Source organism: Anguilla anguilla, chromosome 5 (genome assembly GCF_013347855.1).
Source record: "Anguilla anguilla isolate fAngAng1 chromosome 5, fAngAng1.pri, whole genome shotgun sequence".
NCBI classification, from domain to species: domain Eukaryota; kingdom Metazoa; phylum Chordata; class Actinopteri; order Anguilliformes; family Anguillidae; genus Anguilla; species Anguilla anguilla.
Window position 1 is genome coordinate 251,768 of NC_049205.1, and position 22,059 is coordinate 273,826.

The window sequence follows — 22,059 nt, forward strand, 5'->3', positions numbered from 1 at the left end:
ACACACACACATAAGGTCACTCTCATTCAGGATTAGGAACAATTATTCTGTTCTATGAGAAAATAAATGGAAGGCAACTTTTTTTTTCCAAAAAGTTGAAATGGTCATATACTTGCTGTGCATTTTGCACTTTAAACTTGATTCCCATTTTTGCTGCTTGCACACAGTTACTCACTTCTTCCCCCAGAAAGTTCCTCATGCATTCCAAACCACAACTTTAGGTAGATTACTGATACTTTCTTCATAAGCCGTTTATTTCACTGAGAGGAATGATGATCTCATCATTAATGACTATCTGCTCGTCTGTCCATCCCTGTTCCCTAGCAACGTACCTTCTTCAGCTGAGATGCGGTGCATCTTGGGATTCTCCATCCACGAGAAGACGGATGCCGTTGAGTCCACCAGAAGCTTGCAGTAGCCAGACACCAGACAGCACAAGTCTTTAGCAGCTTGGGACTCCAGCATCAGGGTGATGGGCTTGAGACCACACACACACACACACGCACACACGTATGTTTATATGTAAGCTTGACAGAATTACCCAAACTGTCATAATCCCCCCTTTTGCTCGGCCAGCCAGTGTGGTCGGTGACGGTGGTGCCTGTACCTTGACATCCTGCAGGTAGATCTTGACCAGGCTAACTTTGTCAGACTCAGGAAGCAGCTCCACCCTACTGACGCTGCTGAACTCGGTCAGGGTGGTCATGATGTTCAGCTTGTGGTTGACCACCTGGCTGACACCATACTTGGCCCCCACCAGGAGGCTGACCATGGACTCCCTGTCCTGGAGCTGTGTGTGTGTGTGTGTGGGGGGGGGGGGGGGGGGGGCGGCACAAACACAAAGGCTCCCAGTTACAATGCAAACCCCCTCCATTCTACTGAATTCTAACACAAAATTGTCAGCGGTCTGTCTGGAGAGTGATGGAGGAGGAATGCAATTACTCTCCAGAAAAGAGTAAGCTTCACATTTCACGTTTCAGAACTTGATGACAGTTGACAGACAGACTCCTCTCACAACAATTTTCCAATTTGCTTTTGTTCAAATACTTGCATACTGAAATGATTTAATAACTGTCTGTAATAACTACTTTTTAAAATGGCATAAAGTGTAAAATATGAAATCTGTCCAACCATCATGGTGGCACTGAATGACTTCCCGCTGTAAGACTTGAGTTCCCCGAGTTGGGTCAGGTAGGTCAGTCGCACCTGAGACGCTGACATCACCTGAGTGGAGACAGATCCGGTAAGAGTATCACCTCAGTGCCTCAGAGCAAGGTACCCAAAAACAGAGGCGGGGAACCCCATTCTTGTAGGAGGGCCAGGGAGTGTTTCCGCTTTGGCACCATTAGGTTATTGGCTGTATCCGCCAACTCAAAGATTACATTTCACACAGGGACATATCAGTCTTCAGTTGCAATTCAGGAGTGAATAGAGAAATGGGGCTAAAATGTCACATGTGACTGACTGAGTGAGCAGAGACAGATGCTTTAGACACAGGCAGACTCTCTGCCCAACAAAATGTTCCTCTCTGTCTCCTACCTTGTGCCTGGGCTCCAACAGTGCCTGGGTCTTCTTCATGTGGTAGCTAATGGCCTTTCGCAAGTCCTTCTCTCTCATGTTCCTCAGCAAAGTTTGGGATACAAAGTTCTCAATGCCCCAGTTTTTCCTAAGAGGAACAGACAAATTAAGCAAAAGATAATTAGAAAAGAGCAATGGCAGAAATTCTGCTTGGGCTTGGATCAAAAGAGCTCATCTGTAGGTGAGATTGTCCAGTGCACATGGTAATGAGATCCCCTCCTGAGTGTGCCAACGTTTCAGATTGTTTCTGTGTGTGTGTGTTCCAGTGTTTGTGTGCATATGCGTGTGTGTTCCTGTGTTTGTGTGCATGTGTGTGTGTCTCCATACATCTCTGTGGGTACACACAGGCCTGTACTCACGTGATGGTCTTGAGGGAGGTCTTGTGGGCGTGGCCAGCGATGGCCAGCCTCTCCTGGATGTGCAGCGCAGCCAATCGCAACGCAGTGTTGCATTTCATCTCCACTGCGAAGCGCTCCTGCATCACGTCTCCAACACTCTACGGACACACCATCCAGTCATGCCCCCCCGCAAACAAACAGGAAGTTTCAACTTCTGCTCTAGTTTTCACAATATTACTACATGTATGCAAGTTCCCCACTGTAGTACAGACAGCATTTACTTTGCGACTAAACATTCCTTTCATCATACAAAGAACTCCAAGTGCAAAAAGGAAGACTAAACCAACACTCAATGCATAGAAATAGAAATATTTTCTCCATCTGTCAGTGAAAATCGTTCATGTGAAGCTACGACGAAACAAGGTTTCGGCAGCCAGCATCTTACTGCTCCATTTCTCAGTTTTATAGAACATAAGGAAATAGCACAATAAACGACACAGGGTCCAGTTGCGTAAAAGAAATTACATCAAACTCGGTAGCATTGTTTTGGAAAACTGCTTAAAACAATACAATGTCAAACCAATTTTAGAATACCACAATTAGTCTAAAAAAAATTTGTTTCATATCAATATTAACTGGCAGGAAAAGAGAGGCACAGGTGGAAATGAGGTAACCTTGACACTGACATTAGGATTTTTTTTCCCCAGAGTTGCCGATGTATGGACTGAACACTGCAGGCTAAACTCTTGAGAGGCCATGGGCTTTCTGGTGGAAATTCCAGCTACCAGCCTAAGATGGAATCTAGCAGGAACCAGCCTTCACTCTAGCTGGACACCATCTGCAGTTTGGCGATGGTCTGCTGTCTGTACCAACCTGGTTCAGCAGCTGGACATGGTCTTGCCAGCGTGGTTGCTACTCAACCAGCCAGCTTGACCATCTACACACCAGCTTCAGACCACCTGGACCATCTTAAAAGCAGGTTGGAACCAAGCTGCCATTTCCACCAGGGTTTGTCCATCCATCCAATATCTATACCCCCTTAATCCTGGTCAGGGTCATGGGAGAAGCTGAAGCCCATCCCAGCATGCAATGGGCAAGAGGCAGGAACACACACTGGGTAGTTTTTTAGTCCATTGCAGGGCACACTCACACACTCATACCTATGGGAAATTTAGACTCTCTAATTAACCTGACCTCCATGTCTTTGGATTGGTAAACCTCGCAGGTGAACGTGACTCACCTGCAGGTACAGGTACTCGAAAGCCACAGGGTCCTCCTGCAGCATGTGCAGCGGGTCTCTGGACAGGAAGCAGACGCGGAACAGACACCGGTAGTCATGGGACTCCTTCTTCTGCACCACCTGGGATGCATCATAAATGGTTGTGGCTTCAGTTTGGGTCAGTCTGTGTTATCATAGATGGAGAGTGTTTATGTATGCATACTTGAATGTGTATGTATGTGTGTGTGTGTGTGTATGTGTGTGTGAGAGAGAGAGAGAGAGAGTACCTGTTGGATGAGCTCCTCATCGTGCAGGAACAGTAGCTTGCTGATGCTGTACTGCTGCTCCAGGACCAGGGCGAAGTGCTCGATGCAGTGGATGGACAGCTTCTCTTTCAGAGTCAGCACAATGTCCTGGGAGAGGCGGGAATAGCAAACACTGTGAGGACAGACCCTCTCCGCCTCGCACCCGACCCCAACCCTAACCCTGATCCTAACCCCTAACCCTCTCCACCTCGCACTCGACCCTAACCCTAACCCTCACCACCTCACACCCGACCCTAACCCTCTCCGCCTTGTACCAGACCCTAACCCTAACCCAACCAGCACTGCCGGAACCTTCCACCTCACACCCGACTCTAAACTTAACCCTCTCCACCTCACACCCGACTCTAACCTTAACCCTCTCCACCTTGCACCCGACCCCAACCCTAACCCTAACCATGCATTAGGGTGAGTTAGACACACACTGGAGCATTAGGCTGGGTTAGATACACACATTAGGCTGGATTAGATACACGCATTAGGTTGGATTACCTTCACTGTGGTGTTGGCCTCGAACTTGAAGGCCTTTGTTTGTCCGTTTTCCAGGTAGACCTTCAGAACGTTGGGTAGGAAGAGCAGAGAGTTTCCCTGGAGGGGTGAGGGGGGAATCAACACAGAAATGATTGAGAACGGCAACTCCCAGAATGCTCTTGTCACGACCACACACACATGCTGCTTTTAACAGGAAACAGAAAACAGGTCCTGAGTGAAGGCAAGATTTGGAATGGCAGAGACGCACGGATGAAGGTAGTCAATAACGCTTCTCGAGTCTCAGCAGAGTTCATTCGCTGACTCTGCAGCAGTTATGAGACTGTCGTCCAGCTTTCATTTCTCCGTAATTTATTTTGATTTCTCTTCATTAATCCCTGCTTGAGTGAAGTGGAGCTGAATGATCACTCATACAGACTGATAAATAATGGAGGACTCCTGTGTGGTTTTCTGGAGGAGTATATCTATATAACTGCAGAGGGCCCAGCCGTACTTTTCACATAGACTACCTTCAACAATAAAGGGATCCCAGAAGTATAGCACGAAAGTATCCACCAATCACTGCTGGGCTTGTTGTGTTAGTTCTTACTGACATGCTCTGTGATTGGTGGAGAGCTCCTCTCTGGTTTCTCTGTGAAAGGTGATGACATGATGTTCCTGTCTATTTTCTCACCCCGTGTCAGAGCAGGAGGCATGAAGCAGGAAGGAGGAGCGTTTCTGACCTGAGAGTGGCCGTTGACGACCACTTCCTCTGCGAAGCGCACCTTCACCGGATTGGTCCTGAGACGCGCCCTCTTCTCCGCAGTGATGAAGGAAGACTTCGGCCCCTGGAGGGAAATTCACACATCATCCCCTGCACACACACCTCCACGCTCACGCACAAACACACACACACGCACGCACAAACAGACACACACCTGCAGGCTCACACACAAACACACACCTGCAGGCTCACACACAAACACACACGCACCTGCACACTCACGCACAAACACACACACGCACACACAAACACACACGCACCTGCAGGCTCACACACAAACACACGCACACACAAACACAAACACACGAATGCACAAATACACACGCACCTGCACACTCACGCACAAACACACACACGCACACACAAACACACACGCACCTGCAGGCTCACACACAAACACACGCACACACAAACACAAACACACGCATGCACAAATACACACGCACCTGCACCTGCAGGCTCACACACAAACACACCTGCACACTCACACTCAGGAACACACACACTTCAGATATGTCTGGTTTATGTCCATCGTATTTTTTGGTGTGAGTCTTGTGCATAATGAGAACTTCTGCTGAATCCAAACAAATCTTTTTTTCTAAATCCAAAAAAACACAAGGCCAGGATTACAAGCCAAAGCTTACAGGCACCAGTAGTGTAGTGGTTAGAGACACTGTGGTTAGAGACTCCACTAGTCCAGCCCATGGGTTCATGGGTTCTAATCCTAACCCCTTTGTTCATGGGTTCTAATCCTAAATGAATCCCTACTTTCAGCCCAAACTGCAACAATCATGTTACATCATACTGCATAAGCAGACAGTGTAAAAACAGTCAATTATTGCTCCATCTATGGCATCACTGAGCTGTGAGAATGAGCAATGACTGGGGGATGAGGACCGGCAGGTTCAGGGTTCAGGGTTCCGGGACCGCCCCCCCCCGGCCCCCCCAAACCGGGACATGGCAGACACTCACCACGGTATGCCTGAGAATCGTCATGGTTACCGAGTCCTCTGACTCCCTGAAGAGGAAATGAGAGGCAGAGAACGAGTGATTGGAGGAGGCACTTTTTAGTTATGGCATCCCTCAAGGGCTCATTTTGGGGCTAATTTGTTTTTCATTTTTTGTTTCCTCACACAGAGCAATCTCTTTCCATGTTTATGTTGATGATATGCAACTTAACCAAGTGAGCCATCCAGCAGCCCATTATATATACACTTTAGATCATTTTTTATTGTTGGTGCATGGTATTTTATTGTTACTACGTTTTTCAATTAAAATTGTATCACTGTTTTTATTATTGTGCCTTTTCACAGTAGACATTCAGATTTAAAATCTGAAGTTTAGAATATTTCTGAAGCACCTGTATATAAAAAAGGTTCTGAATAAACACAGTCACTGGATGATGACATCACTTTGTGACTGGGATGGTCTTGGACTTGCATATCACATATGGAATGATACAGAGATCAGCAGCATGCAGAACAGGACAGATTAAGGTGAATTCCTATTGGACACAGTACATATTAAGGTGAATCCCTATTGGACACAGTACAGATGGCCTGAGACAGTGTGGGCGGTACCTGATGATGTCAGCAGCCTGTTCTGAGGAGAGGTCTTCTATGGCAACGCTGTTGATCTTTAACACCTGATCACCTGGAGCTAGTCTCCCATCTGCTGGGCCACCTGAGGCACACACATGAAGAGGCAAGCTAAATCTCTCTCTCTCCCTCCCTCCCTCTCTCTCTCACACACACACACACACACACACACACACACACACGCAAATCCCCTGTACAGATGGCCCGTACCCACAGAGACGTCCCGCACCAGGATGGGGGGCTGGGAGGAGAGGCTGAATCCGTGGGAGTCCAGCAGGGGGTCCCGCAGGATCTGTACCGTCACCCTGATGGGGAAGTTTCGCTGGTCCATCCCGCCAGAGTCACCAGGTTTCCCGTCCCCTTGTGTCCTCTCTCTGTAAATATCACACTGTGTTACCTTCATTTCACACAGACAGTCATCCACTGTGTTACCTTCATTTCACACAGACAGTCATCCACTGTGTTACCTTCATTTCACACAGACAGTCATCCACTGTGTTACCTTCATTTCACACAGACAGTCATCCAGAGTAACCGACAATGAATTGCATACATATTACATCCACAGCACACCTTGGATACAGCGGACCTTAAAAATAACATAATAATCTGAATGAAGAGGGTATGGGAAGGGTTAGGGTTAGGTACAATCTGAAGGGTTAGGGTTAGAGTTAGAGTTATATAGGGTCACATAAATACAGTTTCCAGGTGAAAGGTCACAGAAACACAGTTTCCAGGTGAAGGGTCACAGAAACAGTTTCTGGGTGAAAGGTCGCAGAAACAGTTTCCAGGTGAAAGGTCACAGACAGAAACACAGTTTCCAGGTGAAAGGTCATATAAACAGTTTCCAGGTGAAAGGTCACATAAACAGTTTCCAAGTGAAAGGTCACAAACAGTTTCCAGGTGAAAGGTCATATAAACAGTTTCAAAGTCAAAGGTCACAAATAGTTTCCAGGTGAAAGGTCATATAAACAGTTTCCAGGTGAAAGGTCACAAACAGTTTCCAGGTGAGCACTGACCTGCTGCCGGACTCTCGAGAGCGCCGTAGCCATCGCCCGACCACCTGCTCCACACGGCTGGTCCTGCGGGACGGGGACCGGCTCCTCTCCTGCTCCTCCATGTGCCTGCGGGACAGGAGGACACGCCCCCCACACTTAAAATAAACACTATGGATCTATACCACATACTGTACATCACCACAATGGATCTATACCATATACTGTACATCAACACTATGGATCTATACCATGTACTGTACATCGACACTATGGATCTATACCATATAGTGTACATCAACACAATGGATCTATATCATATACTGTACATCAACACTATGGATCTATACCATGTACTGTACATCAACACTATGGATCTATACCACATACTGTACATCACCACAATGGATCTATATCATATACTGTACATCAACACTATGGATCTATACCACATACTGTACATCACCACAATGGATCTATATCATATACTGTACATCAACACAATGGATCTATACCATATACTGTACGTCAACACAACACAAACATCATAAAGTTTATGTACTTAAATGTATATTCTAAATTAATACATTCTGTATGTGCTTTATATTGACAACATGTTCTAAAAATACATATTTTATTTATATTTCTCTGAGTTACCAGATTTCACAAGAGACAGAGGGAATTGCAGATGAAAAAATGGCAGGAGAGCACATTGTCTACAAGCATCCCTGTGAACATTGCGCAGAACATGATTCGCTTCATTCTTTACAGATACAAAAATAAAATCAGTTTCAGCTTGGTGGAATAAAATAACAGGTAAGATTCAGTTACAGGAGCTCCTTCCAGCTTTACAGCGCTCTGAGCCAGAAATCAATCAATACAGGGCCCTCTTTGAGTACAGTATCAATATCTTCCCCATGCTGATCATACCCATTTTTATTGGTACTGTGAGTGATCACAGAGTTTGAGATCAGACTGCAACGTGATTCATGGTCCATATTTTTATCTGTGGACTTTGACTGGGGTCACTGCCATTGTAATGACAGATCAATCCAACTACCAATTATTACAGAAGAGTATTAATTCTAAAAAAATAGCATTTACTAAATTATGATAAATAAAATATCTTGAGTGCTGCTTTGCATATCTACATTATCCTGTTGGTCTGGGGGGTGGGGGGTGGGGGGGTGGGTAATTAATGCACAGTGGCCTCAAAGTTATCTTCACCTGTGGCATCCCACCTACCTGCTTTTGGGATAGGGAGGGCCGGAGCATGACTGGGGGAGGATCAGGCTGGGGGGAGAGGTTCCAGAGCGTGACTGGGGGAGGATCAGGCTGGGGGAGAGGTTCCAGAGCATGACTGGGGGAGGATCAGGCTGGGGGACAGGTTCCAGAGCATGACTGGGGGAGGATCAGGCTGGGGGGACAGGTTCCAGAGCGTGACTGGGGGAGGATCAGGCTGGGGGGACAGGTTCCAGAGCATGACTGGGGGAGGATCAGGCTGGGGGGACAGGTTCCAGAGCATGACTGGGGGAGGATCAGGCTGGGGGGACAGGTTCCAGAGCGTGACTGGGGGAGGATCAGGCTGCGGGGGACGGGGGGGGCTGGCTCTAATAGGTGCTCTCTAAGTCAGTGCCATGCTGATGGCCTGCGTTGCTTCAGTTTGCAAAATGTGTCCCTCTGGAGGGGTAAGAGAGACCCCCCACACCCCCCTCCTCCACACCAACCGCTCCCTATCTCAGCCAGACTCATTAACCCTGCACACAGACGGCCTGTATCCAAATCCCCAGTCCATCAGACTCACCAAAAGGACATAAAGCCTCACTCTACTGAGCCAGTACACAGACAAACACCACATGCGTCATCAGTGATGTCTGCAAAATGCACAGCACCCTGAAACCTGTCCAGTGTAACATGGCTTTCAGTCAGAAGACCTGTATAGAACTCAGATGTGATCATCTGAACCTACTGGTATTGAGAGTTCCCCAAAAAATTCAACAATGGGAAGTGAAAATATGAATGAATGAACAACTGAATGAACAAAGGGACGAGTACATGACTGAATACACTCATGAAAGAGTGAATGGATGAGTGAGTGAATATGCACATGTGAGAGTGACGGACTGTAAACAGGCCATTTTGCAGCTCTTGTGGCAGACATCTTTACAATGGCACTGATTAGATTTTAGTGCTACTTATCTGTAGATCTAAGGGCCACTTTCTGGCCACATTAAAAGCACCGCATCTAAGCAGCTTGGGCTAAAAGCATCCACGAAATGCCTCGGCTGAAACATAGACTGCAACTGCAGGGTCTAAAAGGCTTTGCAAGTAAATGTGAATGAGTGAGTGAGTGAGTGAGGAAGTGAGTGAGAGAGTGAGTGAGTGAGAGAAGGGAGTGAGTGAGTGAGTGGGTGAATGAGTGAGTGAGTGAGTGAGTGAGGAAGTGAGTGAGAGAGTGAGTGAGTGAGAGAAGGGAGTGAGTGAGTGAGTGGGTGAGTGAGAGAAGGGAGTGAGTGAGTGAGGAAGTGAGTGAGAGAGTGAGTGGGAGTGAGTGAGTGAGTGAGAGAAGGGAGTGAGTGAGTGAGGAAGTGAGTGAGTGAGAGTGAGTGAGTGAGTGAGTGAGAGTGAGTGAGTGGGAGTGAGAGAGAGGGAGACAGAGAGAGAGAGTGAGAGAGAGGGAGACAGAGAGAGAGAGAGTGAGTGAGAGAGAGGGAGACAGAGAGAGAGTGTGAGTGAGTGAGAGAGTGAGAGTGAGTGCGTGAGTGAGAGAGTGAGAGAGAGAGAGAGAGAGAGTGAGAGAGAGGGAGACAGAGAGAGACAGAGAGAGAGAGAGAGAGAGAGTGTGAGAGAGTGAGAGAGAGGGAGACAGAGAGAGAGTGTGAGTGAGTGAGAGAGAGAGAGAGAGAGTGTGAGAGAGTGAGAGAGAGAGAGAGAGAGAGAGAGTGAGTGAGAGAGTGAGGTACTCACACTCCCTGCTGGATGTAAGTGGGCGCGGTCACAGGGCTGGAGTGGGGAGCAGACAGATGTTACTCTGATGGCTGATTAGAGCGGAGCCCCGGCCTCCATTAGTGCCGTACGGAGGCCCCCTGAGACCCAGCGATGACTCATCACCACATTATCCACAGGTTTCAGCTTTCACTCAAACCCGAGAGAGCGACAACTACCAACTACAGCACCATACAAACACCACACAAACCAGAGAGAGCGACAACTACCAACTACAGCACCACACAAACACCACACAAACCCGAGAGAGCGACAACTACAAACTACAGCACCATACAAACACCACACAAACCAGAGAGAGCGACAACTACCAACTACAGCACCATACAAACACCACACAAACCAGAGAGAGCGACAACTACCAACTACAGCACCATACAAACACCACACAAACCAGAGAGAGCGACAACTACCAACTACAGCACCATACAAACACCACACAAACCCGAGAGAGCGACAACTACCAACTACAGCACCACACAAACACCACACAAACCCGAGAGAGCGACAACTACCAACTACAGCACCACACAAACACCACACAAACCAGAGAGAACGACAACTACCAACTACAGCACCACACAAACACCACACAAACCAGAGAGAGCGACAACTACCAACTACAGCACCATACAAACACCACACAAACCAGAGAGAGCGACAACTACCAACTACAGCACCATACAAACACCACACAAACCAGAGAGAGCGACAACTACCAACTACAGCACCACACAAACACCACACAAACCCGAGAGAGCGACAACTACCAACTACAGCACCATACAAACACCACACAAACCCGAGAGAGCGACAACTACCAACTACAGCACCATACAAACACCACACAAACCAGAGAGAGCGACAACTACCAACTACAGCACCATACAAACACCACATAAACCCGAGAGAGCGACAACTACCAACTACAGCACCATACAAACACCACACAAACCAGAGAGAGCGACAACTACCAACTACAGCACCATACAAACACCACACAAACCAGAGAGAGCGACAACTACCAACTACAGCACCATACAAACACCACACAAACCAGAGAGAGCGACAACGACAAACTACAGCACCATACAAACACCACACAATCCAGAGAGAGCGACAACTACCAACTACAGCACCATACAAACACCACACAAACCAGAGAGAGCGACAACTACCAACTACAGCACCATACAAACACCACACAAACCAGAGAGAGTGACAACTACCAACTACAGCACCATACAAACACCACACAAACCAGAGAGAGCGACAACTACCAACTACAGCACTATACAAACACCACACAAACCAGAGAGAGCGACAACTACCAACTACAGCACCATACAAACACCACACAAACCAGAGAGAACGACAACTACCAACTACAGCACTATACAAACACCACACAAACCAGAGAGAGCGACAACTACCAACTACAGCACCATACAATCCAGGGAGCACCCAAATAGTTATTTTTGCTCCCCTTTAGCCTTCAGGCAGTAATAATCCCTTTAGTCCTGTATCAGTATACACCAAAACAAACCATAAAGAAGAAAGACCAAGTAAACAATCAAGGAAGCAACTCAGAGCCTCAGATAACCAAAAGTTTCAAAAGTTATTAAGATAATAGAAAATTGTAAAAATGTTATATTTCCATGATTTTGTTGGGTCATTACATGTCTTTAGAGCTTTTTTCCTGTGGATGCAAAGGATAAGTGTAATCTAGACCTATTTCCAATGTGATCTGAGTGGTAAAGAAGAAAGGTTGCAAACATTGCTACAACATTGTTATTCACCACAACCTTATGCAACCTAATTACGACATGGTACTAAGCTGCAGAAGTGCTTTTTGCAAGCCGGGGTAATGCAGGAATTCCAGTCACGTCCCTGGTGAGGACAGGCTAAATCTTTTCCTGGATTAATTATTTATGCATTCTTTCTGAAAACATCAATGATGTGACAATATGATCACATTCAGGAATGAAAAGGCTTTCTTTCACAACAGAAAAAGTGTCATTTACAGTAAGGGATTTGCACTAATGGGTGGAGTAGTATAACCAGCAGGAGAAATTAAACATTGGCTGCCATAGGCTGCTGCAGGTTCACCATGTGAAGGATATTTAAAAAACCGGAAAAAGAAACATGCGGTTTAAAAGAAACATGCAGTTTAAAAGTAAAACGCAGATTAAACGCTTGCAAGACATAATTTATGAAAAACACGAGCGGGGTTTAGTCCGTCACACTGAGAACACGAGAGCGCCGTGTGGCTGCAGGTGTAAGCCACAGGTATTAATCTGTAAGCCAGGTGGTGTGGCGTGCATCGCGGTGTGGGGCTCGGCTGAGTTTAGCACAGAGAGGGGGGTGGGGCCGACTTCAGCACAGCGTTGGGGGGGTATTCAGATACAGATTCAGATTCAGATTCAGATTCTTTAATGACCACACAGCCAAGGCTGGTGGAATTTGTGAGCGGTACAGAATAGTAAAAACAGCAGGGCCCCAACATTTAACGCCAATATCACAATAACACAATACAACATGGGACATCCCAGACAGTTTAACACAGTACAATATGAGACATCACACACACAGAAGCAGAAGCATGACAGACAGCAGACAGGGGACAGGTGATTAGCAGAGGGAGTTCAGAGTTCCTATGGCAGTGGGATAAAAACTGTTTTAGAAACGGGTTGGGGGGGGTTAATTTGGAGGCCTGAGGGTGTCCCATGCGCTCCAGCGGCCTGTAGGGGACCGGGTCCTGAGCCCCACCCGCAGAAACCGCTGCATGAAGCCAACACACTCCTCTGATGCAGTGACTGCACAGCGCCAGCAGGTGGGGCTGCTGAACACGAGGGGACGGCGCCTGACGGATGAGTTTCACAGGAGAGCAAGAGCATGTCTGTGCTCTACGGAGCGGAGCGAGGAAGATGAGGAGGAGGCTGCAACGCTGCTGTCTGACACAAAACTGGGCCCTCAGGATTGGAAGAAAATAAAAGAATGAGGGATAAAAATGAAGGTGAAGAAAGAATGGATTGCTGCTGTTTCTCCGTGAGCCTGCACTCTTCAGGCATTTGGATTTCCGCATCAGCCTCCTTGACGACTCTTCCCTCCTACAGAGATAATTGCCTGGAACAGCATCAGCACGTCATTCAGCTGAATAACCTCACCTGACCACTGTGCTTAATGCTGAAGCCCGACAGCCTTCCATCAGCGTACCCCCCCCCCCCTCCCGGGGGACGCTCAGACGGGACCGGGGGGACGCTCGGAGGGGACAGGAGGACGCTCGGAGGGGACAGGAGGACGCTCGGAGGGGACAGGAGGACGCTCGGACGGGACCGGGGGACGCTCGGACGGGACAGGAGGACGCTCGGAGGGGACAGGAGGACGCTCGGAGGGGACAGGAGGACGCTCGGAGGGGACAGGGGGACGCTCGGACGGGACAGGAGGACGCTCGGAGGGGACCGGGGGACGCTCGGACGGGACCGGGGGACGCTCGGAGGGGACCGGGGGACGCTCGGACGGGGAGTGGGGGACGCTCGGAGGGGACCGGGGGACGCTAACACCATGGACCTCATGCCATTCACAGTGTTTAACACACCCTCAGCTCGCTCACCCCCCTCTCTCTCACTCCCACCCTTTCTTTCTCTTACGCTTTCACCCTCTTCATAGCATTTAAAGACCTCCCACCTCAGATGGACAAAACAGTTGTGTAAGTTTTTGGTCTGAATGTTAAAAAGAACCACAATGGCATGTTTGGTGTTACTCACCAACCTTGCAAAATGTACTGCACTGTCCTGTTTAAAGAACAGTTCCTTTTATAGACAAACCTGAACCAATTAGAAGCAACAGAATTAACAGACCCAACAAAATCCAGCACCCTGTACCCAGCTGTAAATATCACAAGCTCCCTGTGCCTTACATTGAGACTTACACTCGGTCCATCGCTAATGTCTTACCTAAACCTCCATTCAAAGGTTCCTCATCAGAACCAGAAAGGAACACAGATGACATTTCATCAGGCATTTCAGTAGGGCAGGGGCATTTCAGCACGGCAGGGAGGGCAGGGGTATTTTGGCAGGGGTATTGTAGTGGCAGAGAGTGACTGTTTTGCGACAGTCATCCACCATCTGTTTACAGGGGAAGCTTATACCTGTGAGTCACTGTCTTTGGAGAGAAACAGGCTGAAAGTTTACAGGTTTAAAACAGGAGAAATGTCTGGAAGACAGGCTATTGTTTAATTTATGCCAAGACGTGCGTACAATCATCGGTTGGATATGTGAGATTTACTGTCATGAGCAAACCATGAATGATTGAAACAATCAAATGATTGTTTTTACATTACAAGATTATCTGATTATACACATTACATTGATGCATAATATAATTTATAGCCCTAACTGAATGCTCTGCCCATGACACTGAGTGTGTGGTAGGACACCCACCCCCCCTCCCTACACACACGCACACACACACAGACACACACAGACACACACAGACACACGCACACACACACACAGACACACGCATGCACGCACACAGACACACGCACATACACACACAGACACACGCACACACACACGCACGCATGCACACAGACACGCACACACACACACAGACACACACAGACACACGCACACACACACACGCGGCAGACAGATGACCCTGGGTGTGTGTGTAGGACAGGGTAATGAGATTAGGGCTTGTTCTCGGCTGGCTGCAGCAGGGTCTGGGTGCGTCACTGATTGATCCGGATCAGAGCAGCTCACCTTGCAGCATCAACCTCCCTGTGAGCTCAGTAAACAGCGCCTACCAGCACCACCCCCACCCATTATCACAGTAATGCGCCCCCAACCACCATCACAGTAATGCTACCCTACCCATTATCACAGTAATGCTCCCCCAACCACCATCACAGTAATGCTACCCTACCCATTATCACAGTAATGCGCCCCCAACCACCATCACAGTAATGCTACCCTACCCATTATCACAGTAATGCTACCCTACCCACTATCACAGTAATGCTACCCTACCCATTATCACAGTAATGCTACCCTACCCATTATCACAGTAATGCGCCCCCAACCACTATCACAGTAATGCTACCCTACCCATTATCACAGTAATGCTACCCTACCCATTATCACAGTAATGCTACCCTACCCACCATCACAGTAATGCTACCCTACCCATTATCACAGTAATGCTCCCCCAACCACTATCACAGTAATGCTACCCTACCCATCATCACAGTAATGCTACCCTACCCATTATCACAGTAATGCTACCCTACCCACCATCACAGTAATGCTACCCTACCCATTATCACAGTAATGCTACCCTATAATATGCATGCGTTACCCTGGTCCCAAAGTGCCATAGATCGCTGCAATAGCATCATACAGGCTGCCAACGAGATGCTGGTGAAATGCCTGATGGGAGTTTTATTACAGCTCAAGTGGGAAAGCCGGCTTGGCTGAGCATGACAGAACTGTAAAAACCTGCTTGTAAACGAAGCGAGCTGTACATACGGCTTCAACAATAAACCCAGGAAATGACACATGCATTTAAGAAAGTGAAGTGAATCTTTTCTTTAAAACCCGATAATGTGACCATACAGAGCCTGCCTGTAGCTTCTACCCTCGACACCGGAAGGGTTCTCAGAGTCCGGGGCAAAGTCCAGAGACTGCAGGTCATGCGCTCTCAGTGATCCCTGAGAAGGAGCCGTGCTGAGACAGGTACACACTGCACCCGCGTTTCTGTGTTCTAAAGTTCAAACGCAGGTGAGGCAGCGTTCCATCTGCCTTTTCCTGCTCGTTCGTCTCGGCGGTTCTGACTGGCTCCAGGGTCACACAGCTGCTCTTCTGAGTGGTTAAACTGAAGTCAGAGAGTGCGACAAGTAACCCATGGCTGATGGGAAGTGAAGTCCATCACAAAAGGTTTTTAAATGTTTTTACCCTTGCTATGGACTTCACATCCCATGAGAACCTCATTTGCTTGCGACACTGAGACTGTATTAAAAATACATAAGGAAGTCTGCACGGAGGAAATCCTCCTGCAGTGTCAGGGGGTGGATACGGGGCGTTTGCATGGCAGGGGAAACCACAATGCCAGAACCCCCCCCCCCCACCTCCTGCACGGGACCCTCTGCCCCATTATTCACTGGCCTTCCAGACCCCCCCCAGTCTGCACCCCCACCTCACTGCCCCAGAGTCGGGCTCCTGCCCCGTCAGACTCCTGGGATCAGAACCCCACGGGGCTTTCACCAACACGTGCCCCGAATGGGCCCATCCTGCCACACCTCCCTGCGCCCATCCTGCCACACCTCCCTGCGCCCATCCTGCCACACCTCCCTGCGCCCATCCTGCCACACCTCCCTGCGCCCATCCTGCCACACCTCCCTGCGCCCATCCTGCCACACCTCCCTGCGCCCATCCTGCCACACCTCCCTGCGCCCATCCTGCCACACCTCCCTGCGCCCATCCTGCCACACCTCCCTGCGCCCATCCTGCCACACATCCCTGCGCCCATCCTGCCACACCTCCCTGCGCCCATCCTGCCACACCTCCCTGCGCCCATCCTGCCCCACCTCCCTACGCCCATCCTGCCACACCTCCCTGCGCCCATCCTGCCACACCTCCCTGCGCCCATCCTGCCACACCTCCCTGCGCCCATCCTGCCACACCTCCCTGCGCCCATCCTGCCACACCTCCCTGCGCCCATCCTGCCACACCTCCCTGCGGTCCATTATTACTGCATACCACAGAAACTGAGCTACGTCAGCCAGACTACCAGCCCCCACAGCAACTAAGACACAAGGAAAGGGCGGTCACTCACTTACCTTAGTGCTGACTGTCAGCTCAGGGCTCCCCAACATCAGAGCCTTCTTGCGGTGTCGAACACCAGCTCTGCACTCTCCTCGCGGATTGGCCAGAATTCAGGGAAAGCGGGCCTTCTAGCTCATTAGAACCAATCAGGGCAGCGTCTGCTTACAACAGAAAACAGGAAACATCTTATGAACCTCATGCTGTAATGGTGTGAGTCTCAGGTGAACTGCAAACAAATTGAATGGAAAACATTGCAAATCCCGCAGTTTGTAGCTTGAGTCTGACAGTGAGAGCCATTTATTGAATTTTACACATTTAACACATTGTACATACATAACTGAACCTTCCCTGAAAGCCATTTTGAACCTTGTGCCCGCAGCCATGGAAACAGCACAGGTGCTTCACAGGGAGTGTTGGGTATGGAGACAGCACAGGCTCTTCACAGGGAGTGTTGGGTATGGAAACAGCACAGGTGCTTCACAGGGAGTGTTGGGTATGGAGACAGCACAGGCTCTTCACAGGGAGTGTTGGGTATGGAAACAGCACAGGCACTTCACAGGGAGTGTTGGGTATGGAGACAGCACAGGCTCTTCACAGGGAGTGTTGGGTATGGAGACAGCACAGGCTCTTCACAGGTAGTGTTGGGTATGGAGACAGCACAGGCTATTCACAGGGAGTGTTGGGTATGGAGACAACACAGGATCTTCACAGGGAGTGTTGGGTATGGAAACAGCACAGGCTCTTCATAGGGAGCATTGGGTATGGAGACAGCACAGGATCTTCACAGGGAGTGTTGGGTATGGACACAGCACAGGCTCTTAACAGGGAGTGTTGGGTATGGAAACAGGACAGGCTCTTCACATGGAGTGTTGGGTATGGAAACAGCACAGGCTCTTCACAGGGAGTGTTGGGTATGGAAACAGCACAGGCGCTTCACAGGGAGTGTTGGGTATGGAAACAGCACAGGCTCTTCACAGGGAGTGCTGGGTATGGAAACAGGACAGGCTCTTCACAGGGAGTGCTGGGTATGGAAACAGCACAGGCGCTTCACAAGGAGTGTTGGATATGGAAACAGTACAGGCGCTTCACAGGGAGTGTTGGGTATGACTGCATGCATATACGTCCCTGAGGCTGTAGCACCCTGCAGCAGGGGCAGACAGTCCAGCCCATCAGTGCCAGAGACATTTGGGTTTTTATTACCTCTCAGCTGGACGGCACCGCTCGATCGATTATTAAGAGTCTGAACATGAATACTGAATGAAGGTCAAAGGCTGAGTACCTCCAGCACATGGTCACCTGTGCTCATTAAGCCTAATTAATCCCCCAAAACAACCTCCCGACCTGCATCGAGGCTACCAAGCTGATCGATGTTGAATCGTGACGTGACCACTTTTCATTTCTGCCCCACTAACTGGCATCATTATCAACCTCCACGGCTGACATCGATCAGACGTCTGACTGACATCGAAATGCTTGGCGGGATCAGGATGATGTCGTTCGGATGAAGCCGCAGGGGTAGCAAGGCTAAAGGTACAGGCTGAATCCAAACGTTCGTACAGGACTACAGACCTCACTCGTTGTCATGGATATGACCGCTAGTAAATGTAACAAAAATTTTTTTTTTTGTCTGCAATATACATTTAGGTTATATGAATTTTTGTTGTTTGAGTGTTAATCACTGTGACCCCTAAATCCTGAATGGAAATGCTCCTGCACCCCCAGCTGTGAATACACCCCTGCAGGCACCGAGCACCGGGCCTGGGGCGGGTTCAGGCAGGACGTGGGGGGGGGGGGGGGGGTTTGAGCGGGGCAGGGGCGGGTTCAGGCAGGACGCGGGGGGGTTTGAGCGGGGCAGGGGCGGGTTCAGGCAGGACGCGGGGGGGGGGGGGGGGGGGGGAGGGGGGGTTTGAGCGGGTTCAGGCAGGACGCGGGGGGGGGGGGGGTTTGAGCGGGTTCAGGCAGGACGCGGGGTGGGGGGGGGGTTTGAGCGGGGCAGGGGCGGGTTCAGGCAGGACGCGGGGGGGGGGGGGGGTTTGAGCGGGGCAGGGGCGGGTTCAGGCAGGACGCGGGGGGGTTTGAGCGGGGCAGGGGCGGGTTCAGGCAGGACGCGGGGGGGGGGGGGGGGTTTGAGCGGGTTCAGGCAGGACGCGGGGGGGGGGGGGGGTTTGAGCGGGTTCAGGCAGGACGCGGGGTGGGGGGGGGGGGTTTGAGCGGGGCAGGGGCGGGTTCAGGCAGGACGCGGGGGGGGGGGGGGGTTTGAGCGGGGCAGGGGCGGGTTCAGGCAGGATGCGGGGGGGGGCGCGAGCACTGATTTAACCGGCAGCAGTTCTGAGGCACAGAAGCCGACACATGCGACTACACGCGCTCTTTATCGGCCCGATGAAAGCCTCACCCTAACATGATTTTCACTTAAAAGAGGAGCAGTTCAAAAATGAGAGAGGCCATTTCCTCCTCCTGTTCTGTTCCCAGGCAGGGGCTGGGGGGGCCGGGGGGGGCGGGGGGGCCGGGAGGGGGGATATCAGACTGAAAGTGCACTCAAACAGAAAGGCTCGCACAGCGAGTCCCTGTTCCCTCCAATTTCAGCTCCACCACCATGAATATTTAATGCAGCCCTTCAAAGACACAAGGAGAGACTGGGGATCTGCTTCTGCATCAGAACATGCTGCTTTACTGGAGGGGGGGGGGGGGGGGGGGGGGGGGGGGGGGGTCCGTGCTTCTGTCTCTTTTTAAGACACAATGCTGCATACGACAGAATCTTTAACCCCTTTCCCATTATCACTTTCCTCTAGCTCTACATGGGATTCCTCCTCCACTTACAGGACAATAAATCCTTCCCTCATCATGAGTAATTACTTCACTTTAAATGGAATGTCCCTCCTTATATCTTTCTGCCCTCTCTTGACAAACATGCCAGATAATCCTCTAAATGGAATTTTACAGATCTTTCAAAAAAATTTTTTTTTTTTTTTTAAGTTATGTTATAAACCTTGTAAATGGACACACAAACTTAACAGTCAGGATCAAGGGGTGGACACCTAGTATAACACAACCCACAATACTAAAGATGTCAGTCATTTGTGTTCTTGAGCTGATTTTCTGCAGGACATTCTGCACAGTGGCTCCTGTGCTTCCTGAAGGGGCGGTCTGATCCAGCATAGCTGTGTTCAGCAGGAGCGATCGGCTGTGTAATGTATTATTAATTCAGTGAGGATGCATGTACTTCAGCAGGGCGTGGACACCCACAGCACTAAGAATGCTTTCCTGAGTCTGGCCCACGTCCCAAAGGCACAGCAAGCAGGCGGAATACACAGCGCTCTCTCCACAATGAAGGGGGCGGGCGGGGGACATGGGCTGACCCCATCGGGGTGTCCACTGCACCCCGTCCCGTATCGCCCTGGGGCATCAAGGGATTCATTCACCAAGCCCCCCCCCACCGTGCCCAGACATGCTGGCAGCCAATTCGGGCAGGCTGAACCCACAGAGAGCAGAGCCAATCAATAATGCATCCCCATAATGCAGCCATTCCACAGACTGCTTCCGGATATCCCTGCCAACTCCCAGCCCAGGAGCGAGGGAGGGAGGGAATGAGGAAGGGACGGAGGTGTGGGAGAAGAGCAGGATGCAGAAATGGAGAAAGGAAGAGGGAGGAAATGTAGAAAATTGAGTGAGGGAGAGGATGGATGAGTGGAAGCGAGGGGTTATGGAAAAAAGAACACAGAACAGTGTAAAATAGACCCATAACAGAGTGTGTGTGTGTGTGAGAGTGTGTGTGCGTGTGCGTGTGTGTGTGTAGAATGGCTGTGAGAGTCTGAAGTTCTCCCTTTCTGAATAAGCAGAATCCAATCAGCTTCTCCACTTGGCTCCGGAAATGTTAAGTGTCTCACAATGCACTCTGGGAAGGGGAGGTGGGCCGGATGACCTCAAACTCACCAAGGTCACCAAAATAAAGGCCTGAGCAAGCCCCGCCTCCATGTGCCCCGCCTTCGTGTGCCCCGCCTCCGTATGCCCTGCCTCCATGTGCCCTGCCTCCATGTGCCCTGCCTCCATGTGCCCCGCCTCCGTGTGCCCCGCCTCCATGTGCCCTGCCTCCATGTGCCCCGCCTCCATGTGCCCCCGCCTCCGTATGCCCCGCCTCCGTGTGCCCCGCCTCCGTTTGCCCCGCCTCCGTGTGTGGGGCCAAAGGAGAGGGGAGCTTCCAGAACCGGCGCCCAGGCTGGGAACCGGTTTCCGTTCTCAGACTTAACGGTCGCATGGCGCCGGTTTGTCTTTGGACACGGGCGCATACATGTTCACTGACGAACACGTTAATCAACTACAGAGATATTAGCACTCAAGTGTTAATATGTAGCCACAACACCATCAATATAGAGTTACAGAACAAACCATCTCACCATTGGCCAATAAAACCAGCTTTATCAAACTGTTCCACTGACTTACAGTATTTTCTAGGCTACTGGCAGGGCATATACTGCCTGCCATGGGATCAGTATCAACCCAAATTTATTTAATATAACTAAATCTCATCAGATATTGTAAGAATCTAAAAAAATTCATATAGTGATCTTCAAAACACTTAAGCTACAGCAATACAGTATCGGCCAATGACCTGGCGAGGCTCAAACTCCGGTCGCCATGTTGCGGTGGTTGCGCTAAACACTGTAAAATTTAGCATCAAACATAACAGAACTTACAGATTTACACTGGGGAATTCAAACAGGCACTGTAAATTTGTGGAACTGTGAGAAAGCGAAATGACACGATATACCAGGTAGCTCTATTCTACACCAGTACAACACACAAGCTAAATCAACACACGTGCTATAGCACTCAGTGGAGGACCCGCAAAGTTGAAATTCGGAAGCTCATTAAAACAGGGAATAGACGGTCACACCAAACAAGACAATAAGTACAGATTACATAAAA

General features: G+C 49.7%; 1 protein-coding gene across 5 annotated transcripts in view; it reads right to left on the reverse strand.

The window, feature by feature from the left end:
* Positions 1 to 22,059, reverse strand: part of LOC118227186 (FERM and PDZ domain-containing protein 1) — a 35,621-nt gene that overhangs the window by 4,125 nt on the left and 9,437 nt on the right. For 4 of the 5 annotated variants that reach the window (XM_035417386.1, XM_035417382.1, XM_035417384.1 and 1 more), the window contains exons 2-15: positions 17,151 to 17,294; positions 7,328 to 7,432; positions 6,519 to 6,682; positions 6,291 to 6,393; positions 5,683 to 5,728; positions 4,670 to 4,774; positions 3,951 to 4,046; positions 3,423 to 3,548; positions 3,157 to 3,276; positions 1,938 to 2,074; positions 1,540 to 1,666; positions 1,132 to 1,224; positions 608 to 790; positions 333 to 477 (exon numbers count right to left, since the gene is read on the reverse strand). In XM_035417386.1, coding sequence (XP_035273277.1) covers positions 333 to 477; positions 608 to 790; positions 1,132 to 1,224; positions 1,540 to 1,666; positions 1,938 to 2,074; positions 3,157 to 3,276; positions 3,423 to 3,548; positions 3,951 to 4,046; positions 4,670 to 4,774; positions 5,683 to 5,728; positions 6,291 to 6,393; positions 6,519 to 6,682; positions 7,328 to 7,428 — 1,546 coding nt within the window. In that variant the 5' untranslated portion in view covers positions 7,429 to 7,432; positions 17,151 to 17,294. Of the gene's footprint in view, positions 1 to 332; positions 478 to 607; positions 791 to 1,131; positions 1,225 to 1,539; positions 1,667 to 1,937; positions 2,075 to 3,156; positions 3,277 to 3,422; positions 3,549 to 3,950; positions 4,047 to 4,669; positions 4,775 to 5,682; positions 5,729 to 6,290; positions 6,394 to 6,518; positions 6,683 to 7,327; positions 7,433 to 17,150; positions 17,295 to 17,469; positions 18,904 to 22,059 lie in introns of those variants that run through there. The other variant, XM_035417385.1, reaches the window with a different exon arrangement.